The sequence below is a fragment of the Cebus imitator genome, unplaced genomic scaffold (assembly GCF_001604975.1).
Source record: "Cebus imitator isolate Cc_AM_T3 unplaced genomic scaffold, Cebus_imitator-1.0 Scaffold170, whole genome shotgun sequence".
Lineage (NCBI taxonomy): Eukaryota > Metazoa > Chordata > Mammalia > Primates > Cebidae > Cebus > Cebus imitator.
Window position 1 is genome coordinate 3,481,400 of NW_016107485.1, and position 20,400 is coordinate 3,501,799.

Here is a 20,400-nt window from a genome sequence, read left to right on the forward strand (position 1 = left end):
CCAGTCCCTTCCCCAGGCTGCCTTCCTCAACCTGAGGCACCCACCCTCCACACCAGAGGGTCGTCTCCCTGCCCCATTGCAATTTACACATCTCGTGTCCTGTACCTTCAAAGTTTCTGTTTCAAGCTGTAACAGCCCCATCCCCGCCTCCCCCCTCTCTCCCTTCCCTCCCCTCTAAAACGAACTTGGGCCACACTTCCTGGCCTCCGTGCCTAAGGAAGCACTTCCCAGAAGCGTTAAAGCTCAGGGAGGTGGGCCAGAGTCCCTTCTCACATACCCTAGAAGCCAGCCTAGGGACTGACAGAGAAGACCCTGCGGACAGGCTCACCCTTCCTTTCCCTTTTCCTCCCCACTGCCAGAGACTGTGTTTCCTCAATGGCTACCACATGTGGTCCCCACTTCGTGCTTCCTCAGCAATGCCTGGCTCCTGCAGCCCAGCCAGAGCGGCCCCTTTCCTTGCTCTCCCGTCAGCTGCCTTGCAGACATCTCTACCCCTCCCCCGGGTGCTGGTAGTGTCCTAGGGTGTTTTAGAAGGAAAGAAAGAGGATGAGTTTGCTTCAGAGGTCAGAGGACAAGAGAGCCTGCTGCCTGGCCTTTTCACAGTGCTTGGATCCCCCTTCGCCCTGCCTGCAGGGCTAGCTCACAGAGTCTGCAGTTTGGCAATTTCTCCCAGGTCTGTTCACAAACTCTCCTCTGCCCTTTCTAGTCACCCAAGTGGGGAGAGCAGGGTGGAATTGCTTACTGGGTCTCCCAGCCCAGCACCATGGCAATTAGGCTGACTTGCTCTGGTGAGGCACAGGCTCCTAAAAATAGCCTGACTCTCGCAGGAGGCGAAGGCCAGTCTTTGGCTGAATTGTAACCTGGGAGGCCCTGGTTGGTGAAGGGGTCTGGGGACCCTGTTAGGGTTGGGAGAGAAAAGACAAATGCTCCTATCCTCAGGGCCCAGCCTCCTACACACCCAAACCCCCTCTTGGCCAAGACCCCTCCCTGCCGTGGGCTGTAAACCAAAGCTTACTGAGGGAAGGAGCAGTCCCAGGTCAAGGCACTGTAAGGACCTCCATATAGGCCCACAGCGGGCAGCAGCCGAGGAGGTCTGCACCACTCACGCTGAGGCCGCCAGGACGGCACCGGGAGGGGAGAGAGACCTCAGCAGCATCAAATCCTGCCACTGATTGGGGTTGGCCGCACTTCCCCTCGCTCAATTCAGTCCCGGCAGTGCTGCCTGCACCTGACACCTGGAGTTCAGAGGCTAGAGCGAGACTGGAACTCGGATCCGGGGCTCAGAGCCCTGCCCTCTCCCTTTTATTCCAACAATCTCCTGGAGCGGGGAACCAGAAGTACCAGGAAGCCTGGGAAGGACAGGCCACTGCGGTTGCCCCAGACACCCCAGCCCATTCAGGTTTAAAGAATGGCCCTCACCCCATCTCGCAAGCAGCAGAGGGGACAGGGCACAAAGGAGGGTGGACATTGGTTAAGCTTCTACTTCATGTAAACAAGAAGACCGTGGCACTGACCCCCGCCCAGCCACCGACAGTCTGGTGTGTGACTGAGATGCTTCGGACCCTCTCATGTGGGATCCAGGCTCCCTGAGGCCAGGACGGAGGCTGCAGGGCAGGAGGCCAGTTGGAGTCTGATGTGCAAACTGGTGCAGTGTGTGACCCGCGCTCTCCACAGCACAGGGCAGGGCAGGCGGGCATCCACACGTCCTGCCCACGCCCATCCCGCAGCTCAGGAAATCACGCACTTGTTGGGCTTGGCAGAACTGGGACTTGTTTTACCTGCGGAGGCAAGGGACAGAGGTAGGGAAGGATGTGAGTCAAACGCATGGTGGATTCAACATCAGCCCCTACCCTGTGTGCTGTCCACACCTGCAGCTGAGGGGCTGGGGTCACTGTCTCCCTCCCAAGCTGCCGATTGGGAAACCAGGTCACTAGGGCACCCAGGAAAGCAGGAGAGATCCTGCCTGTCCCAGCGGCATGGCAGAAGCCCCACTGGGTGAGGCATCAAGGTGACCGTCATCTCCTGACCAGAAGGGTGGGGGAAGAACCCAGGCTCCAGAACCAACGATGACAACCATCAACTCCAAAGTCTTGGCTGCTCTGTTTACAGACTAGCCAGTCTTTGTTTCTTTACTTTTCTAATAAACTTGCTTTCTGACACACACACACACACCCCTCACCTGGAAGCCACTCATGACCAGCTAACACATGCAGCTCCTCAGCCTGCAAAGCAAGACCACAGCCCTTCTCTCCGGTTCCCATCTCAGGCCCTCCATTCTACCGCTGAGGTGCCCACGGCTCCCAGAGCTAGCCGGTGGCAGCACCAGAACCTGGTCTTCCCAGCTCAGTTCCAGCTCCTTCTGCCTCAGGCCGCCTAGGCTGGAAGAAGGAAAGCCGGCGCCTTGGGAAAAGCTGGTGCTGGCCAAGAGCGGCCACCGTGGGGTGGATCACATTGCTCAGGGGGCAGCTTTGAGGGAAGGATGGAGAGGAACGTTCTGGCTGCAGGGAGGGAAGGGGAGAGAAAGCTGCCCCCTCCACCCCCGAAGCCAGAGAAGCTGATTTCTCCTCTTTCCCAGGCCTCTACCCATCCTTCCCACTTCCTTTACAGTCCCGAGAGGAGGCCTGCTGTTCCTTCGGCTGCATTCCTGCTCTCTGACCTCTGGAGCATGGAGGCAGGCCTGACACCTGCGGGCCTGTGAGGTATGGGCGCTACCTCTCCCTAGTTGGAAGCCACTCGTGTTATTTCCTGCCAGTTCCCCTCCACACAGCAAGGGCTGCTTCCTCGGTGCTCACACAACCTTCCAGCATCACTTCAGCTGCGAATTTAATTGAGGCTTCATCTGCCTCCTCTCCTGGGCCAGGAGCAGGACACACTGAACAGAACCCAACCTGGAGCCCCTGCCCCTGCCACGCCCCATGGGCCACTGCTCCTGCTGACTGTGCTGTGACCCGCGGCCTCAGGCCTTGTCCATCCAGGCAGAGCTCTTCGGGACTGACCATGAATCCAGCTGCGCCCTCATTACAGGTGTCCCCCTACCCTTGGGCAGGAGGCTGCACCCCAGGGGCTCCATGGCCAAGGCGCTGGGGGTCACCTTCCGCAGTGGTGCCAAGCATGTCTGGGGTGGCTCTGCTGGGGGATGAAAGGCGGCCATCCTAGGGTCACTCACTGCTGCAATGGACACATCTGTCCCCATGTACCCTCCTCAGCTGGTCTGATGTGCATGGCCCACTAAGCAGATGTTACTTCCTCCCAGAGGCAGCAGCATTTTGGAGGCAGGTAAGCAGATCAACCTCCGGATCATTAAACAGGGGAGGCGGTGTAGTTGGGGGTGCAGTGGAGGGGGTGAGGGGAGCTGCTTCCCAAGCCTGCACACTGCCCAGCTGGCTGCCTCCAGAAGTCTGGGCAAGGCAGGGGCAGGGCCCGTCTTCACCAGCACCGTGCTCCCCACTTTTTTGTAAGGAGGGGTGGTGAAAACTGGAGAGAGCAGGCTTTCAGAATTCATTTCCTTGCCCCAGACAGGACAGAGAAATTTGAGGACAAATTCTATGTCCCCTGTCATTCCCACAGTGCTCAGGTATTGGGAGCCGACCATGTGCGGGGAGTCAGCCCTGCTCAGGTGAACGGGGAAGGTGCATCAACAGCCAACATAGCCCTTTTTACAAAGGATGTGTGGCCTGGGTGGGGTGGCCCGAAGAAGGCTAATGAGAGAGAGTCAAGCTTCAGAGGTGACCTCAAGGTGGAGCTGAAAACAGGGGTGCAGGGTGGGAGGAAGGGCCGCTTAGTGAAGTAGAACCGTGTGACGTAGCATGGAGTGTGGGGGGACAGCCTGGGGCACTCAGGACCTGAAGTCAGTCTGCTTCGCTGGCAGGTGAGGTGGTGTGAGAGGGCGAGGCAGAGGTCACCCCCACGGAAGCCATGACAAGGACGACGGGCTCCATCTTCTCCAGGCTCCGGGGCTTCACATTCCTGTATCTGGAAGAGTCTTCCCTCTGATGTCCAGTGCCCTTGCCTTCCATTCCAGTCTTGCTCAGATGCTCCCTGGTTAGAGAGGCCTTTCCTGGCACCCTTTACAGAGGGGTCATCCTCCCCCCATCCTGGTCTCTCCCCAGGTTAACATGCTCCATAAAAGCGGGGGCCGTGTTCATTCTGTTCACGGCTGTGCCAGGAACTGAGAGCAGGGCCTGGCACAGAGCAGATATGCCTAGATACATATTTATTGAATGAAATGAATGAGACGGCCATGGCGAGCTACTTAGGGGTTTGACGCTCTCCTACTAATAACAGTCATCACAGCAGCAGATGCAGCAAGAGCAGGAGCAAGATCAGAGACCTGCGGCCCTGGGGGATGACACAGGAGAACAAGTCCCCAGTCCAGGAGCCCGGCAGCCACAGCTCTACAGAGCCAGACCACACTGCCAACCGGGGGCCACCCACACATAAATCCAGGGACCTCAGGAGAGTTCTGGAAAGGGACTGTCACTGCAGGTCACCTCAGAGAAACCGGGAAGCAAAGCGCAGGCCCAGGGGCTTTGGGGCAGGAAAGGACCCCGAGGCACTCTGGGAAGCAAGCTGTCACTCTCATCTTCCTCCCCGCCCCTATGACACCAGGGGAAAGGGTCTGTCCTCTATTCAGGGCTCTGGCTCTTCCAAACAGTCTTTAAAGATTCAGGGAAACGGCGCCAATCCTAGCCTTCTGGGACAGCCATGGTATCTGCAGAAGGCTGGGAGGCAGGAGACCACACTGTCCTTTCCTGCCTGGGCAGCATGGGCACAGGGCCTGGCCTCTCTGAACCTCAGGGGTCTCGTTGTGAGATGCTGTCAGCAGGCAGGATGGCAGCGAGGAGGATGCCAGTTCCGTGTGACAGCGTATGGCACCGTGTCTCTCACCACTTTCTTCAAAAGCATTGGCCATTTCCCAGTCATCTCCCTGGGGGAACTGGGTGGGGTCTCAGGCACAGCACGGGGACCTCCTCCCCTAGGCTGGCAGCGCCCCGAGGGCAGGGCCTCATTTGTGCTTCCTCAATCGCTTGGAGTCTGCTGGTCTGAGGACCCCCTACAATGGGGAGCTACACTGGAAAAGGAGGGCCCTAGTTTAAAATGCAGATTCCTAAGCCCTGTCCAGCAGTACAGACTGTTTGTTGCATTAAAAAAATGATTATTATTTTGAGACAGAGTCTCGCTCTGTTGCCCAGGCTGGAGTGCAGTGGTGTATCTCAGATCACTGCAACCTCCACCTCCTGGGTTCAAGCGATTCTTCTGCCTCAGCCTCCCAAGTAGCTGGGATTACGGGTGCCTGCCACCATACCCAGCTAATTTTTGTATTTTTATTAGAGATGGGGTTTCCATGTTGCCCAGGCTAGTCTCGAATTCTTGACCTCAGGTGATCCACCCTCCTTGACCTCCCAAAGTGTATTTGTTGCATTTTAAAATTCGTATTTACTCTTATTTTTTTAAGACAGTGTCTCTCTGTTGTCCAGACTGGAGTGCAGTGGCACAACAGCCAACTCCAGCCTCGAACTCCTGGGCTTGAGTGATGCTCCTGCCTCAGCCTCCCAAGTAGCTGGGGCTATGGGCAAATGGCACTACCCCCAACTATGTATTTATTTTTTGAGACAGGGTCTTGCTATGTTGCTCAGGCTGGTCTAGAACTGGGCTCAAATGATCTTCTCACCTCGGCCTCCCAAAGCACTGGGATTACAGGCATGAACCACCGCGACTGGCCTTGTTGCATTTTTAACAAGGCTCTCCACTGAGGCTGCCCTGTGAGGTTGGGGGTCCCTGCCCCAGGGAGCCTGTGCAGAGCTCCTGGAGGGCACAGAAGCTCCAGAATAAGGGCTGAGTGCTCCCAGCACAAGGCGAGGGCTGAGGGAAGCAGTACGAGAGGTGCCTAGCTTCCACCACTAGAGGGCGCCATGAGCCTTGCAACAGCCGGGCACCCCAGCTCCCGCTGGATCCCCAGCCCGGAAGGAGGAAGCAACTTCCCTAAGGTTCTCCCAAGGGCCACACCTGGGTTTGCAAAAATTTGCATGCTGTTTGACAACTATATACTCCTTATCAAGCAATTTTACAGGCTGTCGGCTCAGAGCTTTTTCTATTTTTTCTCTTATGACAGAAACTGTCATCAACCCAGGTTCTCCCTTGACAAGAGGGCAACAGAGACAGAAAGAACAGAGGCAGAATCTGAACTCCAGGGGACCTCAGAAACCCTCCCGGGAGTAACCACTCCTCCTCTAGATGAGGACACAGCCCCCCAGGGAGGGGACGGATGTGTCCTGGGTACAGGGAGCAATGTGTCCGGAGCTGAGAGCCATGTGGAGGATGCTCTGGGAGGTTCTGAACGTTCACCAGGGGAAGGAGACTTCTTCCCCGGGTGAGGGCCTGAAGGCACGAGCTCAGGTTCTCAGTGATTCCCACTGTGGGAGCCCCACGCTGTCAGGGGCCCACCTTCTCACACATGCAGTCCTGGTGGCTTAGCTGCTGCTGCCGGAGGGGAGGCACTGAAGCAGCCCTACTTGGCCATGATGTGGGAGGCTGAAGGCCATGAAAAAGGGCCTCTCAGGAGAGGAGCTCCCGGCTGGGCATGGTGGCTTGTGCCTATAATCCCAGAGCTTTGGGATGCCAAGGTGGGAGGATCACTTGAAGCAAGGAGACCAGCCTGGGCAACAGCCTGTCTATACAATTTTTTTTTTTTTTTTGAGACATTACTCTATCACCCAGGCTGGAGGGCAGTGATGCGATCTTGGTTCACTGCAACCTCTGCCTTCGGGGTTCAAGTAATTCTCTTGCCTCAGCCTCCTGAGTAGCTGGGACTACAGGCACACGCCCCCACACCTGGCTCATTTTGTATTTTTTTTTTTTTTAGTAGAGACAGGGTTTCACTGCTTTGTCCAGGCTGGTTGTGAATTCCTAAGCTCAGTCAATCCACCTGCCTTGGCCTCCCAAGGTGCTGGGATTACAGGTGTGAGCCACCGCACCCAGCCTATACAAACACATTTAAAAATTAGCCAGGCATGGTGGCACACACCTGTGGCCCCAGCTACTCAGGAGGCTGAGGTGGGAGAATCACTTGAACCCGGGAGGTTAAGGTGAGCTGTGATTGCACCACTGCAGTCCAGTGAGACATTGTCTCGAAAACAAACAAAAATGACCAAAGGCAGGAGAACACCTGTGTCTCCCCCAGGCCTCTGGAGGGGGAAGGTCCTGTCAGGGAGCATGAATTTCAGGGCTGCAGGTCCTAAGTGCCCCCACAAGTGAGCAGAGGCCTTGCCGGAGGAGGCCGCTCTGTGTTCATCTAAAGGACGGACGAGGAACAGGGTGATGGCTCTGGGCATCCCCGGACCTTCCTGGCTGCCCCTGCCCTTGCCCTCTCTCTCTCTGTCCCAGCATCAGGTGCCCTGGAGCGGAGGTTCCTTTGGGCACCGTTGGTGTCTGCAAGGCTGGCTACTGAGCACCGTAGGCAGACACCAGAGAGCCACAGCAGGGGCAGGGAGACCAACGGGGAGGGACGTGCAGAAGGTGGGTGGGAAGGGACAAGACAAAGGGCTTTGCGTTTCCATGGAAACCGTACCTCAGGGCGGGCGAGGGGCTGAAGGAGGAGGAAGCTTCCACTCCACTTCAGTCAGGACTTGGGAAACAGCGCTTGTGGCTGCTGGGCTCACCCCCTCCTCCCTCTCCTTTCCCTGCCAGGTGTTCACCATGGGAACCCTTCCTCCAAACCAGAGGTACAGAGCAGCAGCAGCTGCTGGTGTTAGGGGAGCCAGTGAGTCCAGGAGGAACGGGGCCGGGGCTGGCCACCCCTCCCCTGACAGAAAATGGCCGTGGCCAGGCCTGGTCTTGAATCTTGGCCCTACTACCACTCCCCATGGCCTGGGACCCCTTCAGTCACCTCTGAGCCACCTGCCACCTCTGTACTTGAAGGGTGGCTGTGGGGGCAGGAGGGGAGAGACAGCGCCTGTGCAAGACCTGGCAGACCAGCAGCTCAGTCAATGTCCCCAGGCCAAATGGAGGGAACGCCCTGGCGCTCCCACTGTGCCCACAGCCACAGAGACGCCCAGGCCTGTTCAAACGCCGAGAAGCAAAGTTAGCCAACATTTCCTGAGCACGGACTGTGTGTATCAAGCTTCTAAGGCACTGCTGGGGAATCAGCAGAAGGTATGCCACTTGCGCTCCCTGCTCTCATGCCACCACAATCTTGTCAAAGCTGGGGTGCAGGGACACATGTGTCCTGGATGTCCTCGGGCTGTCCAGGACCAGACCCAGGCCCTGTCAAAGCCCACCTGGCCAGCCAGAGCCCGGTTCTCATCCCTGGGCTCCACAGTGACGGAGGAAGAAATCCCATCACAGAAACTCCTCCAAGTCGGGGACACACAGATGAGAAAGGCACCACCACCAGCTGCCTGAAAGGCCACCCCAGAGACTGCTGCGGCGAGAGGCATAAAGGCCAGTGCCTCTTGGGGATCCCAGAGAGACGCCCAGAAAGACGCTGCCATGGAACAATCCCACCCAGGAACAAGCAGCCAGGCAGACAGCACTCAGCAGAGGGACACATGGTGAAATCAAGTCAGACTGCTCATCACAGAGACAGGAAAGTGGGTCAGGGCACTGGTGGGGCACAGGGGACGGCAGGGTGTATCTGACTGGGTGAGATCCCGACAACAGGTGATGTGGCAAGGAAGAAGGTTTGCTAGAAGGAGCCCTGAGCTCAGAGCTAGGGTTGAGCCGCGGCCGTGCACCCCCTGTGCAGTGCCTCCGCTTCTTCATTTACAAAGGAGAAACTTGCTCAGCGGACATTTGTTGGGTTCCCGTGAGGGTCGATCTGAGTGCCTTCTAGCAGTAGTACTAGAAGCTCTCAGACCACTCCATGGCAAGCCTGGAATCCTTCTCTTCTTTCAGAGAAGAGGAAAGTGAAACTCAGAGCTGCAGGACTTGCCCAAGGCCACCAGGCAGCCAAAGGCCGGAGCCAGAATGGGAACCGAGGGCCCTGGAACCCCAGAGCTTCTGCCCTCTGCGTGCCCGCAGATGCAATCTGCTCCTCTGCAGACACCAGGCACTACTCCTGGCTAAGTGCTGACGTGGGGCCAGAGGCCTGGGGAGGCACCAGGGCAGAGGGAAGAGGGCTCACCTGAGACCTCGGCACTGGAGTCCTCGTTGGGCTTCTTCCCCATCAGAAACTCCACTTCGGAGAAGGTCTCGGTGGAGGGGGAGCTGGCCACGCCATTGGGCACCGTGGGCCTCTTGGACCAGCGGCTCAACAACTTGCTGCTAAGGCGCTTGCGCTCCCGGGCAGGGGCAGCCTCTGCCTGGGCCGCTTCTCCTGTGCCATTTCGGCTGGGCGCCTCATGGGATGTGGGCTTTAGGTCTATGTGTATGCAAGAGACCATTCTGCCGTCCTTCCGGCTCAGCGCCCCCGAGGGGATGGGCTCCACAGGGGGCAGCACCTGCTCCACCGTAGCCAGGTCTCTCAGGAAGCTCTCCAGACGCCGGGCTGACTCGCCGCCGCTGCCCTCCTCCTGCCCCTCCGGGTTGCCGCCGGCCTCCCGCTGTTGCCGAGCGGCCCAGCGCATCATCTCCCCGGGCGGGTGACGGCTGCCTGCCACCAAGGCATACTTGGGGTTGATAAGCTTGCGAGCCACGGTGGAGGAGTAGTGGTGGCCTGCCAGGCCCAACTGCCGATGCAAGTCCACCTCGTCGGAGATGGCGTACAGCTCCCGGAACTCTGTGTCAAAGGGCTCCACGTTCTGCCCCATCAGGAGGAGGAGGAGGTTCCTGTCCACGTAGGAGGAACTCCAGGTGAACCTGGGAACGTGGGGACAGAGAAGCAAGTCATGTGTGCACAGGCCTCTCTCTTGCCCTGCCCCCACCCCCACCTGCCCCTCTGCTGTGGCTGGATCCTTGCTGCAGGTGGAAGGTTCCTCGTAGCTCACGCGCTGGCCTGACCTCCCTCCACCCACCCGTGGCCTCCCTTTCCCTAGCTCTGGGCCTCAAATGAATCGAGCAGGCAGCTGGGTGCAGGGAAGGAGCATGGGAAGTCACGCCTGGATTCCAACCTGGTTTATATGCTTCTGTGCCTTGTAAACTGGGGCTCCCAGCACATATGTTCACAGGGTTGTTGCGAGGCTCAAATGAAGCAACTCATATAAAACATTTAGCTCAGTCCCTGGCACAAACACACATTTGGAAAATAGCAACTGCAGCTGCCACTATTATGAATATTATTCTACTCTGTATTGGTTCTTCTCTGGATTTTTTAAGCACTTAGTGTCTGCAGAAACCCACACTCTGACCATGTAACAGGACTTATGCCGTTATTCGCTGTTTCGTGTGCTCAGGTTTCTCGTCTCCTCACCTTTATTTTAATTTATTTGGAGGGCAGAGATTACACACATACATTCTCTTGTGTTCTTGGTAAATTATTTTTAAATCAAAATTCTGAGGCTGGGTGCAGTGGCTCACACCTGTAATCCCAACATTTTGAGAGGCTGAGGCAGGTGGATCACTTGAGGTCAGAAGTTCAAGACCACCCTGACCAACATGGTAAAACCTTGTCTCTATTAAAAATACAAAAACAATTAGCTGGGCGTGATGGCACATGCATGTAATCCCAGCTACTCAGGAGGCTGAGACAGGAGAATCGCTTGAGCCTGGGAAACGGAGGTTGCAGTGAGCTGAGATTGCACCACTGTACTCCAGCCTGGACGACAGAGCGAAACTCTGTCTCAAAAAAAAAAAAAAATTTCCTGAGGTCAGGAGATCGAGACCAGCCTGGCTAACATGGTGAAACCCCATCGCTACTAAAAATACAAAAATCAGCTGGGCATGGTGGCGGGCACCTGTAATCCTAGCTACTTAGGAGGCTGAGGCAAGAGAATTGCTTGAACCCGGGAGGCAGAGGTTACAGTGAGCTGAGATCATGCAAGTGCACTCCAGCCTGGGCGACAGAATGAGACTCCATCTCAAAAAAAAAAAACAACAAAAAAAAAACCTGGCAACCTTCCCTGCACACCATACCTTCCCATTTCTTTCCAGATCTGGTGCGCCCTACACATCCTACTTCCTGCTTGTCCTACCTAACAACTAGCCTCAAAATGCAACTGGCTGCAAATGGACCATCAAAGCAGGCACTGCTTAATGCCTAGGAAGAGTTGACCCTCTTTCTAGAATAATTCATGAACCAGGATGTTTGTGGGAAGGGACTGGGCAGAAAGCTGTCCTTTGCCATTGTGTCAGATGACACCTACTACAACTCATGATGACGGAGGCTCCAGTCTGGCATCTTCCTGAACACCTACCTGGAATCAAGGCCTCCTGGGCCCTTCTCTGACTTGGCCCAACTCACCTGTAAGATCCAGTGGCCACTTTGTCACCATCCACCATCAGGAACCTTGATGACAGGGTCCCCTTGATCCTCCCCATGGGCATGTAGAAGCCGACGCCTGTCACGGAGCGGACACGGATGTTCTGTTGGGAAGAGTAGAAGGCCCTGTCACCGGCGTTGGGCTGGCCTCTGTGCCAGGTCCTTGCTTCTGCAGAGGAAGAGCCCTTTGTCTATGGACCCTGCCTGCAGGCTCCTGTCTTCACAAGACGCTCTGCTTCCTACAGCCTAACAGAACCCTCTTTGGTGAGCAGGAAGAAGTCCCCAGATCTTGCTTTAGGCGTTGACAAGCCCAGGGTGGTTCCTGCCTGTTCTTAAAAATCCCCAGAAGAGAACCACAGCCCTCACTTTGAAGCCAGTAATTCTGCAGGCTGAGCACCCCAGGACCAGGCCAGAGCTGCCTCCCTCAGCTGCCCAGGGATAAAACTGAAGCTGGGCATATGATTCAGTAGCAAACAGTAAAGCCAAGGTTAAAAGCTTCACTTTTGACACAAGGAAACGGGTTGAGATCTTGAAGTTCGCCTGAGCTCCCAACCAGGGAAGAGGCAGGGGAAGCCATGGGAAGGGGCAGAGGGAGTCTCTGTCTCATCTCCTGCCCACTTCTCGCCCCACGGATGGAACTTACCCGAATCCGGAAGTCGGTGAGCTGCAGGCCCTGACACATCTCCAGGAAATACTTCACTCCCGCCTCGTCCAGGATGACGTACACTGGGACCCGGCGCTTACAGGCAACATCCACAATGTCTTGGAAGATATCACCATCCGTGAAGAGGTCCATGACCACAGCAATGACCTGAGTGGAGAAGGGCACTGGTGAGGCATGTGGTGATGACACGCCCACAGAGGCACGCCCTGCACAGATGGGACCACCTCACCCTGGAGTCACCGGTGGCCAAGAGTCAAAAACTCCACCTGTATCATTCCTGGGGCTCCCTGTCCACCTACCTTTGAGCACATCTGAGCCCTGGAGATGGGCCTGGGGGTGAAGGCTGTGTGCTTGTGCTTCATCCTGGACAAATCCCCACCTCCCTACCCTGGGGGTCTTCACTTAAGCAGCTCTTAAGAAGCCATATCAGGGCTGGGTGAGGTGGCTCACACCTGTAATCCCAGCACCTTGGGAAGCCAAGACAGGTGGATCACCTGAGGTCAGAAGTTTGAGACCAGCCTAGCCAACATGGCGAAACTCTTTATTAAAAATACAAAAAATGGGCTGGGTGCGGTGGCGGGTGCCTGTAATCTCAGCTACTCAGGAGGCTAAGATAGGAGGATTGCCTGAACCCAGGAGGTGGAGGCTGCAGTGAGCTGAGATCCTGCCATTGCACTCCAGCCTGGGCAACAAGAGTGGAAAAAAAAAAAGGATTAGCTGGGCGTGGTGGTGGGCACCTATAATCCCAGTTACTCGGGAGGCTAAGGCAGGAGAATCGCTTGAACCCGGGAGGTGGAGGTTGCTGTGAGCTGAGATAGTGCCACTGCACTCCAGTCTGGGTGATAGAGCGAGACTCTGTCTCAGAAAAAAAAAAAAAAAAAATTAAAATATAAAGAAGTTATATCAAGCGAGATATAGGGGGCTGAGGAAAGTTGCTCCTGACACCCTAGATAACCAAGCAGGCACAAGGAGATGCCATTGCTGAGATGCCAGGGGTAGGCTCACCTCCGCCAGCCACAGATCTGCTCAAACATCACTTTCTCAGCAGGCCTGGATGCTCCGATGGCCTTGCAGCTGTACGGAGCTCTGCACTTCCCCAGACACAGATCTGGGCAGAGCTCCAGCTGGCTTGGATTCCTTTAGCCTTCAGGTATCCATCTCATTCCACCCCATCCTCAAATCTAGGTCACTGCTCAGGACCCTGCATTTACAAAAATCATTCCCGATCATCCACCCTGGAAGGCAAGGCTTATGCAGCCTGAGGCAGCTCCATCTTTCCAAAGGCAGCCACTTCCAGCTTCCTACACAAACCATGCTCCACACTCCAGCTGAAGGCTTTCTTTTCTCTTTTTTTTTTTCTTTTTTTGAGATGGAGTTTCCTTCTTGTTGCCTGGGTTGGAATGCAAATGGGGCAATCTCAGCTCACTGCAACCTCCGCGTCCCAGGTTCAAGCAGTTCTCCTGCCTCAACCTCTGGAGCAGCTGGAATTACAGGCATGCACTACCATACCCAGCTAATTTTTGTGTTTTTTAGTAGAGATGGTGTTTCTCCATGTTGGTCAGGCTGGTCTTGAACTCCCAACCTCAAGTGATCTGCTCACCACAGCCTCCCAAAGGCTTTCTTATGGTCTCGAACACTGTGCAGTGATGCCAAGGAAAGGGCCTCGGTTTTGGGGGCAAGTCACTTAACCTTAATGAGACTCTGTTTCCTCATCTGCCAAGTGAGGATACCCTGTATTTTACACTTTTGCCCTGAGGATTAGGGATAACTTTGTAAAGCAGCAAACATCACGTCTGCTATTGTAGTAAGTCCTCATTAAATGGTAACTGCTATACAGTCCAGGAAGTCAGCTTGCCTTAGTAACTGAAAAGCACAGACTCTAAAGTCAGGCAGACCAGGCTGGTATCCCCATGCTATGGCCAGCCCAGGCTTCTCTGGCCACAAAATGGAGCTAATAGTTGTACCGATCTCAAAGCTGGCTCTAGGACTTAGCGAGCTGCTCCATGAAAGTGCTGAGCGCAGGGCTGGGCGCGGTGGCTCACGCCTGCAATCCCAGCACTTTGAGAGGCCGAGGCAAGTGGATCACCTGAGCTCAGGAGTTTGAGACTAGCTTGGCCAACATCGTGAAACCCTATCTCTACTAAAAATACAAAATTTAGCTGGGAGTGGTGGTGGGCGCCTGTAATCCCAGCTACTCGGGAGGCTGGGGCAAGAGGATCGCTTGAACCCAGGAGGCAGAGGTTGCAGTGAGCCGAGATCGCGCCATTGCACTCCAGTCTGGGTAACATGAGTGAAACTCTGTGTCAAAAAAAAAAAAAAAGTGCCGAGCGCCGAGTGCAGCACCTGGCACCAGGCACGCTCAATAAGCCTGTCACGGTCGTGTCACCACCTTCACACATGTGCTCTGCCATCACCCCGACTATAAAGACTCCTGTGCCCTGCCCCACACAATACCATTTAAAGCTCTTCGTAGCTCTTACATTTTGAGAAAGAAAGAAAACAAAAACCACTTCTATCTGAGGAATGAGAGACCCTGTAAATTACCAGGCCCAGAGAGGCATTTAAAATGTGATAGCAGCTGCAGTGGCTCATGCCTATAATCCCAGCACTTGGAAGGCCAAGGCAGGCAGGTCACTTGAGGTCAGGAGCTTGAGACCAGCCTGGCCAACACAGTAAAACTCTGTCTTTACTAAAAATACAAAAATTATCCAGGCGTGGTGGCATGTGCCTACAATTGCTTGAACCAGGGAGGCGGAGTTTGCAGTGAGCCGAGATTGAGCCACTGCACTCCAGCCTGGGGGACAAAGCGAGACTCCATCTCAAAAAATAAAATAAAATGTTATAGCAGTCATGTCTCACTCCCCCTCAAGCTAAATAATAATTATGATTTAGTAAGTGGCTTGAAGCCACTTGCTGTATGAAGTATGTAGACTGACACTAAGAAGGCATAAATGCTACACACTTGATAGTTCAACAGGGTAGGCCGGGCACGGTGGCTTACACCTGTAATCGCCGCATTTTGGGAGGCTGAGGCAGGAGGATTGCTTGAGCTCAGGAGTTTCAGACCTGCCCGGGGAACACGGCAAAACCCTGTTTCTACAATACAAAAATTAGCTGGGCATAGTGGTGTGGGCCTGTAGTCCCAGCTATTTAGAGGCTGATGCAGGGGGATCGCTTGAGCCCATGAAGTCGAGGCTGCAGTGAGCCATGATAGCACCACTGCGCGACAGCCTAGGAAACAGAATGAGACCCTGTCTCAAAAAAAAAAAAAAAAAAAAAGAACGTATAGCCAATCACTGACAATGTAAACCAACATTTATTTCTGTAAACCAACGCAAATTCCTGACCAATGACTTTTGTCATCTCCCCCTCTCCTGATTTCATGCTTTTTTCTTTAAAAACTTGAGCCTCCCCAAGGAAACCTGGCAGTGTGTCCTGGGAGGCAGTCCTAAATCTAAATCTTGGCCCAAATAAACTCTCTATACTAATTTTGCCTCAGCGTCTTCCTTTGAGGCTGACATTGCGATAATCATTCACGCAGGGAGAATGAATGCTTCCTGAGCCCCACAGGCAGAGTGAGGACCTAAAGACAGATAAGCTGCAATGCTGATTTCAAGGGGTTAATCCAAGTGGAATAAGACCTTTGCACAAAATAACTAAGACATGAGATAAACGAGATGAATGCCTTTAAGAACGTGACATGTGATGTGGTTTGGGGTGGGTGGATGAGTGGAGAGAAGAGATTACTTCCAGCCAGGGAGAATAAGAAAGACTTTACCAAGGAAGCTGAACTGTGAAGGATGGAAAGCCTTTGGCACTCCGAGAAAGGAGCGGGAGGAAAACCGAGCAGGGCGGTTGTCTGGGCTGCCTTGCAGGAGTGTGTCCTGCACACAGGCACTGGCTGAGGAGGGAGCTGTGCCTGCCCCGGGAAGGGTCACCTTTTTCTCATCTACGCGCAGGTGCCACGTGGCCTAGCAGGGGCCTGCAAGGGGAGCGTTTCAGGGAAAGGGCACAGCACAAAAAAAGGTACTGTGCTGGTTAATGTTATATGTTTGTTTGGCTGGGCAAACATCATTCTGGATGTTTCTATGAGGGTGTTTTTTTGGATTAAATTAATATTTGAATCACTGGACTTCGAGTAAAACAGATCACCCTCTACAATGTGGGTGCGTTTCGTCCAATCCACTGAAGGCCTTCGTAGAACAAAGACTGACCTCCCCTGAGCAAGAATGAATTCTGCCAGCAGACTGCCTCTGGACTGGAACTGCAGCTCTTCCTAGCGTCTCCAGCCCGACAGCCCATCCTGCAGACTTTGGTGTTGCATCTCTATTATCCCACCAGCCAATTTTTTTTTTTTTTTTGAGGCAGAGTTTTGCTCTCGTTGCCCAGACTGGAGTGCAATGGCATGATCTCAGCTCACCACAACTGTCGCCCCCCAAGTTCAAGCGATTCTCCTGCCTCAGCCTCCTGAGTAGCTGGGATTACAGGCATGTGCCACCATACCTAGCTAATTTTTTGTATTTTTAGTAGAGACGAAGTTTCTACCTGTTGGCTAGGCTAGTCTCGAACTCCCAACCTCAGGTGATATGCCTGCCTCGGTCTCTCAAAGTGCTGGGATTACAAGCATGAGCCACCAAGCCCGGCTGAGCCAATTCTTTAAAGTCAATCAATCTCTGTCTCTCTGTGGATCTCTCTCACACACAAACATACCCATCCAGTTGGTTCTGTTCCTCTGGAGAACCCTGACTAATACGGGCACTGAGGATGGGAATGAACATGTACCAAACACTTTCCGTGCACCTAGGCTGTTTCCTGTGCTTTAGGTAAACTTTCTAATCTGATCCTCACAACTCTTCTAAGGAAGGGTTATTCCCACTTTGCAAGTGAGGAAGTAAACACATAGTGGGCAAAGTCATATGTCCAAGGTTATAAAGCTACCATGTGGCATAGCCAGGAACTCAGTCCTAGGTGGCTCCAGGGTCTTCATTTCACTGCTTCCTAGAGATGGGATTGCTGGGAGGTACTTCAGAAACACTGAATCAAAAACTGGCTGTTTAAAAAGACTAAACAAGATAGACAAACTTCTGGCAAAAAACTGACAAAAAAAGAGGAGATGTAAATAAAATACTGAATGAAAAAGAAGAAACTGCTACAGACTTAATAGAAATTTAAGGAATCATAAAAATGGTAAAAAAGAATATTAAGGCCAATTATATGCTAATGCAATTAAAAATGCAAATGACATGGATAACACACTTAAAAAAGGGAACTAAACAAAATACACTATAACCAAGTAAAGTTTATCCTAAGAATGTTAACGGTGACTCAACATCAGAAACTGTATCACTTTAATTTAAAACGTTCATGGGGTCAAGAGAAGGAAATCACATTTATCTTAATAATTTTACAAAGTATTTAATAAAGCTGGATACCGACTTGTGACTATAATTCCCAGAAAACAAGGAATAGGAGGGATCTTCCTTAACTTGGTAAGCTCTATCTAAAACCCACATGAAACATTTTACTTCATGGAGAAGCTTATGATGTATTCCCTTTAAGTCTCAGGCAAGTGAAGGATACTCACTATCACCACTACAGTTCAACATGGTATTGGAGGTCCTCACCAATGCCGTCAGACAAAAAAAGAAGTAAGAGAGACAAGGATTAGAGGAGACAAAACTATCAGTATTTAAGGATGATATAATTTTCTTTTCTTTTTCAAGATAGAGTCTCACTCTGTTGCCCAGGCTGGAGTGCAGTGGTGCGAATCAGCTCATTGCAACCTCTGCCTCCAGGTTTAAGCAATTCTCCTGCCTCAGCCTCTGGAGTAGCTGGGATTACAGGTGCGTGTCACCACGCCTGGCTAATAGGATGATATAATTTTCATAGAAAATCCAGTAAAATAAAGAGAAAAGCAATTAGAATTAATAAGAGAATTCAGCAAGATTGCCAGATTCCATAAAAACTTATAAAAACCAATAGCTTTCTTCTACTCCAGCAATAATCAACCAAAAGAAAGAAAGAAACAAAAGAAGGAAAGAAAGAAAGAAAGAAAATAAGATCCATTCACAGTTAAAACCTAACCACAAGGTATTTGGAAATAAATACCTTCAGGAAGAAATATTGGAAACTCTATTAAAGGGCATTTTAAAATACATGAATAAATGAAGCGATGAACCATGAAAAGATAACATGATTCAGTATTTAAAAAATCAAATACTCTCCATATTATCAAAATTCAACGTAATTCCATAAAAAGTAAATGTTTTTGAGAAACTCAAATATTTCTAAGATATAAAGAAGAATAAAGATCCACAAATAGCTATATCCATTTTTAAAAAGAAAAGCTAAAAGGGAATACTTGCTCTATAGAGAGTAAGACATACTACAGAACCACATCAGTAAGAATTGTACTACTGGCCGGGCGCGGTGGCTCACGCTTGTAATCCCGGCACTTTGAGAGGCCGAGGTGGGTGGATCCCGAGGTCAAGAGATTGAGACCATCCTGGCCAACATGGTGAAACATCATCTCTACTAAAAATACAAAAATTAGCTGGGCTTGGTGGTGTGCACCTGTAGTCTCGGCTACTTGGGAGGCTGAGGCAGGAGAATCGCTGGAACCCGGGAGGTAGGGCTTGCAGTGAGAGGAGATTGCACCATTGCTCTCCAGCCTGGGTAACAAGAGTGAAACTCCATCTCAAGAAAAAAAAGAAAAAGAAAAAAGAGATAAAAGGGAGAGATCACTTTACAACTATGAGATTAACAAAAAATCAGAAAGTTGGGTAATCCAAAATACTGGTAGGTGGAAGAAGGGGGACTTTTGTCGCTGCTGCTGGGTGGGAACACTGGTGCAGCTATTCTGTGGAGTGACAGGCAGAACTCAGTGGATTTAAGTATGTGCACAGCTACAAGCCAGCAAAGCCACTCTTGGCTGTGCACCCCTGGGAAACTCTTGGATCTTTGCACAGGTCTGTATGGGATCCAGAACAAAGATGTTCGCTGCATCTTTCTTTGGGATGGCAAGGAGCTGGCAACAACATAGATGTCTATTTCTAGAAGACTGGATGAGGAAAATGTGAGGAATGTGATAGAATGTTTTACAGCAGACAGAAACGACGGACTAGTTCCATGTTCCCTAACTTAGATGATTCCTCTTAAAATGGATAGTTCAAATGAAAATGTTAAAGAGTGAAATCTACAGCCTAATACTATTTATGTAAATAAAAACATACTACAGGCTGGGCACGGTGGCTCACGCCTGTAATCCCAGCACTTTGGGAGGCCGAGGAGGGGGGATCATGAGGTCAGGAGTTTCAGACCAGCTTGGCCAACATGATGAAGCCTGTCTCTACTAAAATTACAAAAATTAGCTGGGTGTGGTGGTGCACACCTGTAGTCCCAGCTACTTGGGAGGCTGAGGCAGGAGAATTGCTTGAACCCGGGAGGCGGAGGTTGTAGTGAGCTGAGATCGCGCCACTGCACTCCAGCTTGAGTGACAGAGCAAGACTCCATCCCAAAAAACAAAGCAAAAAAAACACACTACATAAAACAATCCTGCACACTTTCAAGGATACAAACATGTCTGAGGACATATGCTGAATGCATGAGGGTGGCTGCCTCTGGAAGGAGAAAGGAATAGGAGGGAAGGAGAAAGGTAAAATGAGAGGGGCCTTCCAAGGCTTGCCAGTGAAGTCTGGTGTGAGCTAAGGTGCACAATCAGCTCTTTGCACCTGAGGTCCAAAACAGCCAACCAACCAAACAAAAATCACATTCAAGTCCTCCAGCTGGGCTGGCACAGTTCAGGGTGGGTATGGGGTAGGGATAAGGGTGAGGGTACATGGGCTGGATACGGGGGGTTTGAACACAACCTGCAGAGTTCTGGCTTCATTTCACCAGCAACGTGGTTTGTGGGGCTCTGATACTTGATCACTATCTCTTGGTGCTCCTCATAGTTTATCTCCCCCATACTGTCTAGGCCAGAGTTCATTGTCCTCTCATTTCTGAACACTCCATGGTGTCCAGCTCAGAGCGGACTCACGTTGCTGAGGACAGCTTGACTGGTTCACAGAAGCATGTCTCAGGTTCACACTCTTACTTGTACTTTGTGATTGAAAAATTAAGCAGGGAAGCTGGGCTGTCCTAGCCCCACCTGCCTGAGGATGTCGGGAGAGGCGGTGGTCCCCACAGCCCAGCTTTCAAGAGTCGGACTGTGATGCCCTGGTGCGAGCCAGCCATCTGTGTCACTACCAATTAAACAATAAAATATCTGTAGTACAAAAAAAAAAATCAATTGCTGGCTGACTCCTGCAATCCAGTTGCGGAGAAGTGATAATTACCCTCCGCTTTGGTCTCCGAGGGCCCTGCTTTGACATTCGGCTCCGCA

General features: G+C 52.5%; 1 protein-coding gene across 1 annotated transcript in view; it reads right to left on the bottom strand.

Moving 5' to 3' along the window:
- Window positions 1-1,277: 1,277 nt before the first annotated feature.
- Window positions 1,278-20,400, bottom strand: part of FAM83F (family with sequence similarity 83 member F) — a 36,037-nt gene continuing 16,914 nt past the window's right edge. The window contains exons 2-5 of the mRNA XM_017544554.2: window positions 11,997-12,164; window positions 11,336-11,457; window positions 9,122-9,795; window positions 1,278-1,778 (exon numbers count right to left, since the gene is read on the bottom strand). Coding sequence (XP_017400043.1) covers window positions 1,729-1,778; window positions 9,122-9,795; window positions 11,336-11,457; window positions 11,997-12,164 — 1,014 coding nt within the window. The 3' untranslated portion in view covers window positions 1,278-1,728. The remainder of the gene's footprint in view (window positions 1,779-9,121; window positions 9,796-11,335; window positions 11,458-11,996; window positions 12,165-20,400) is intronic.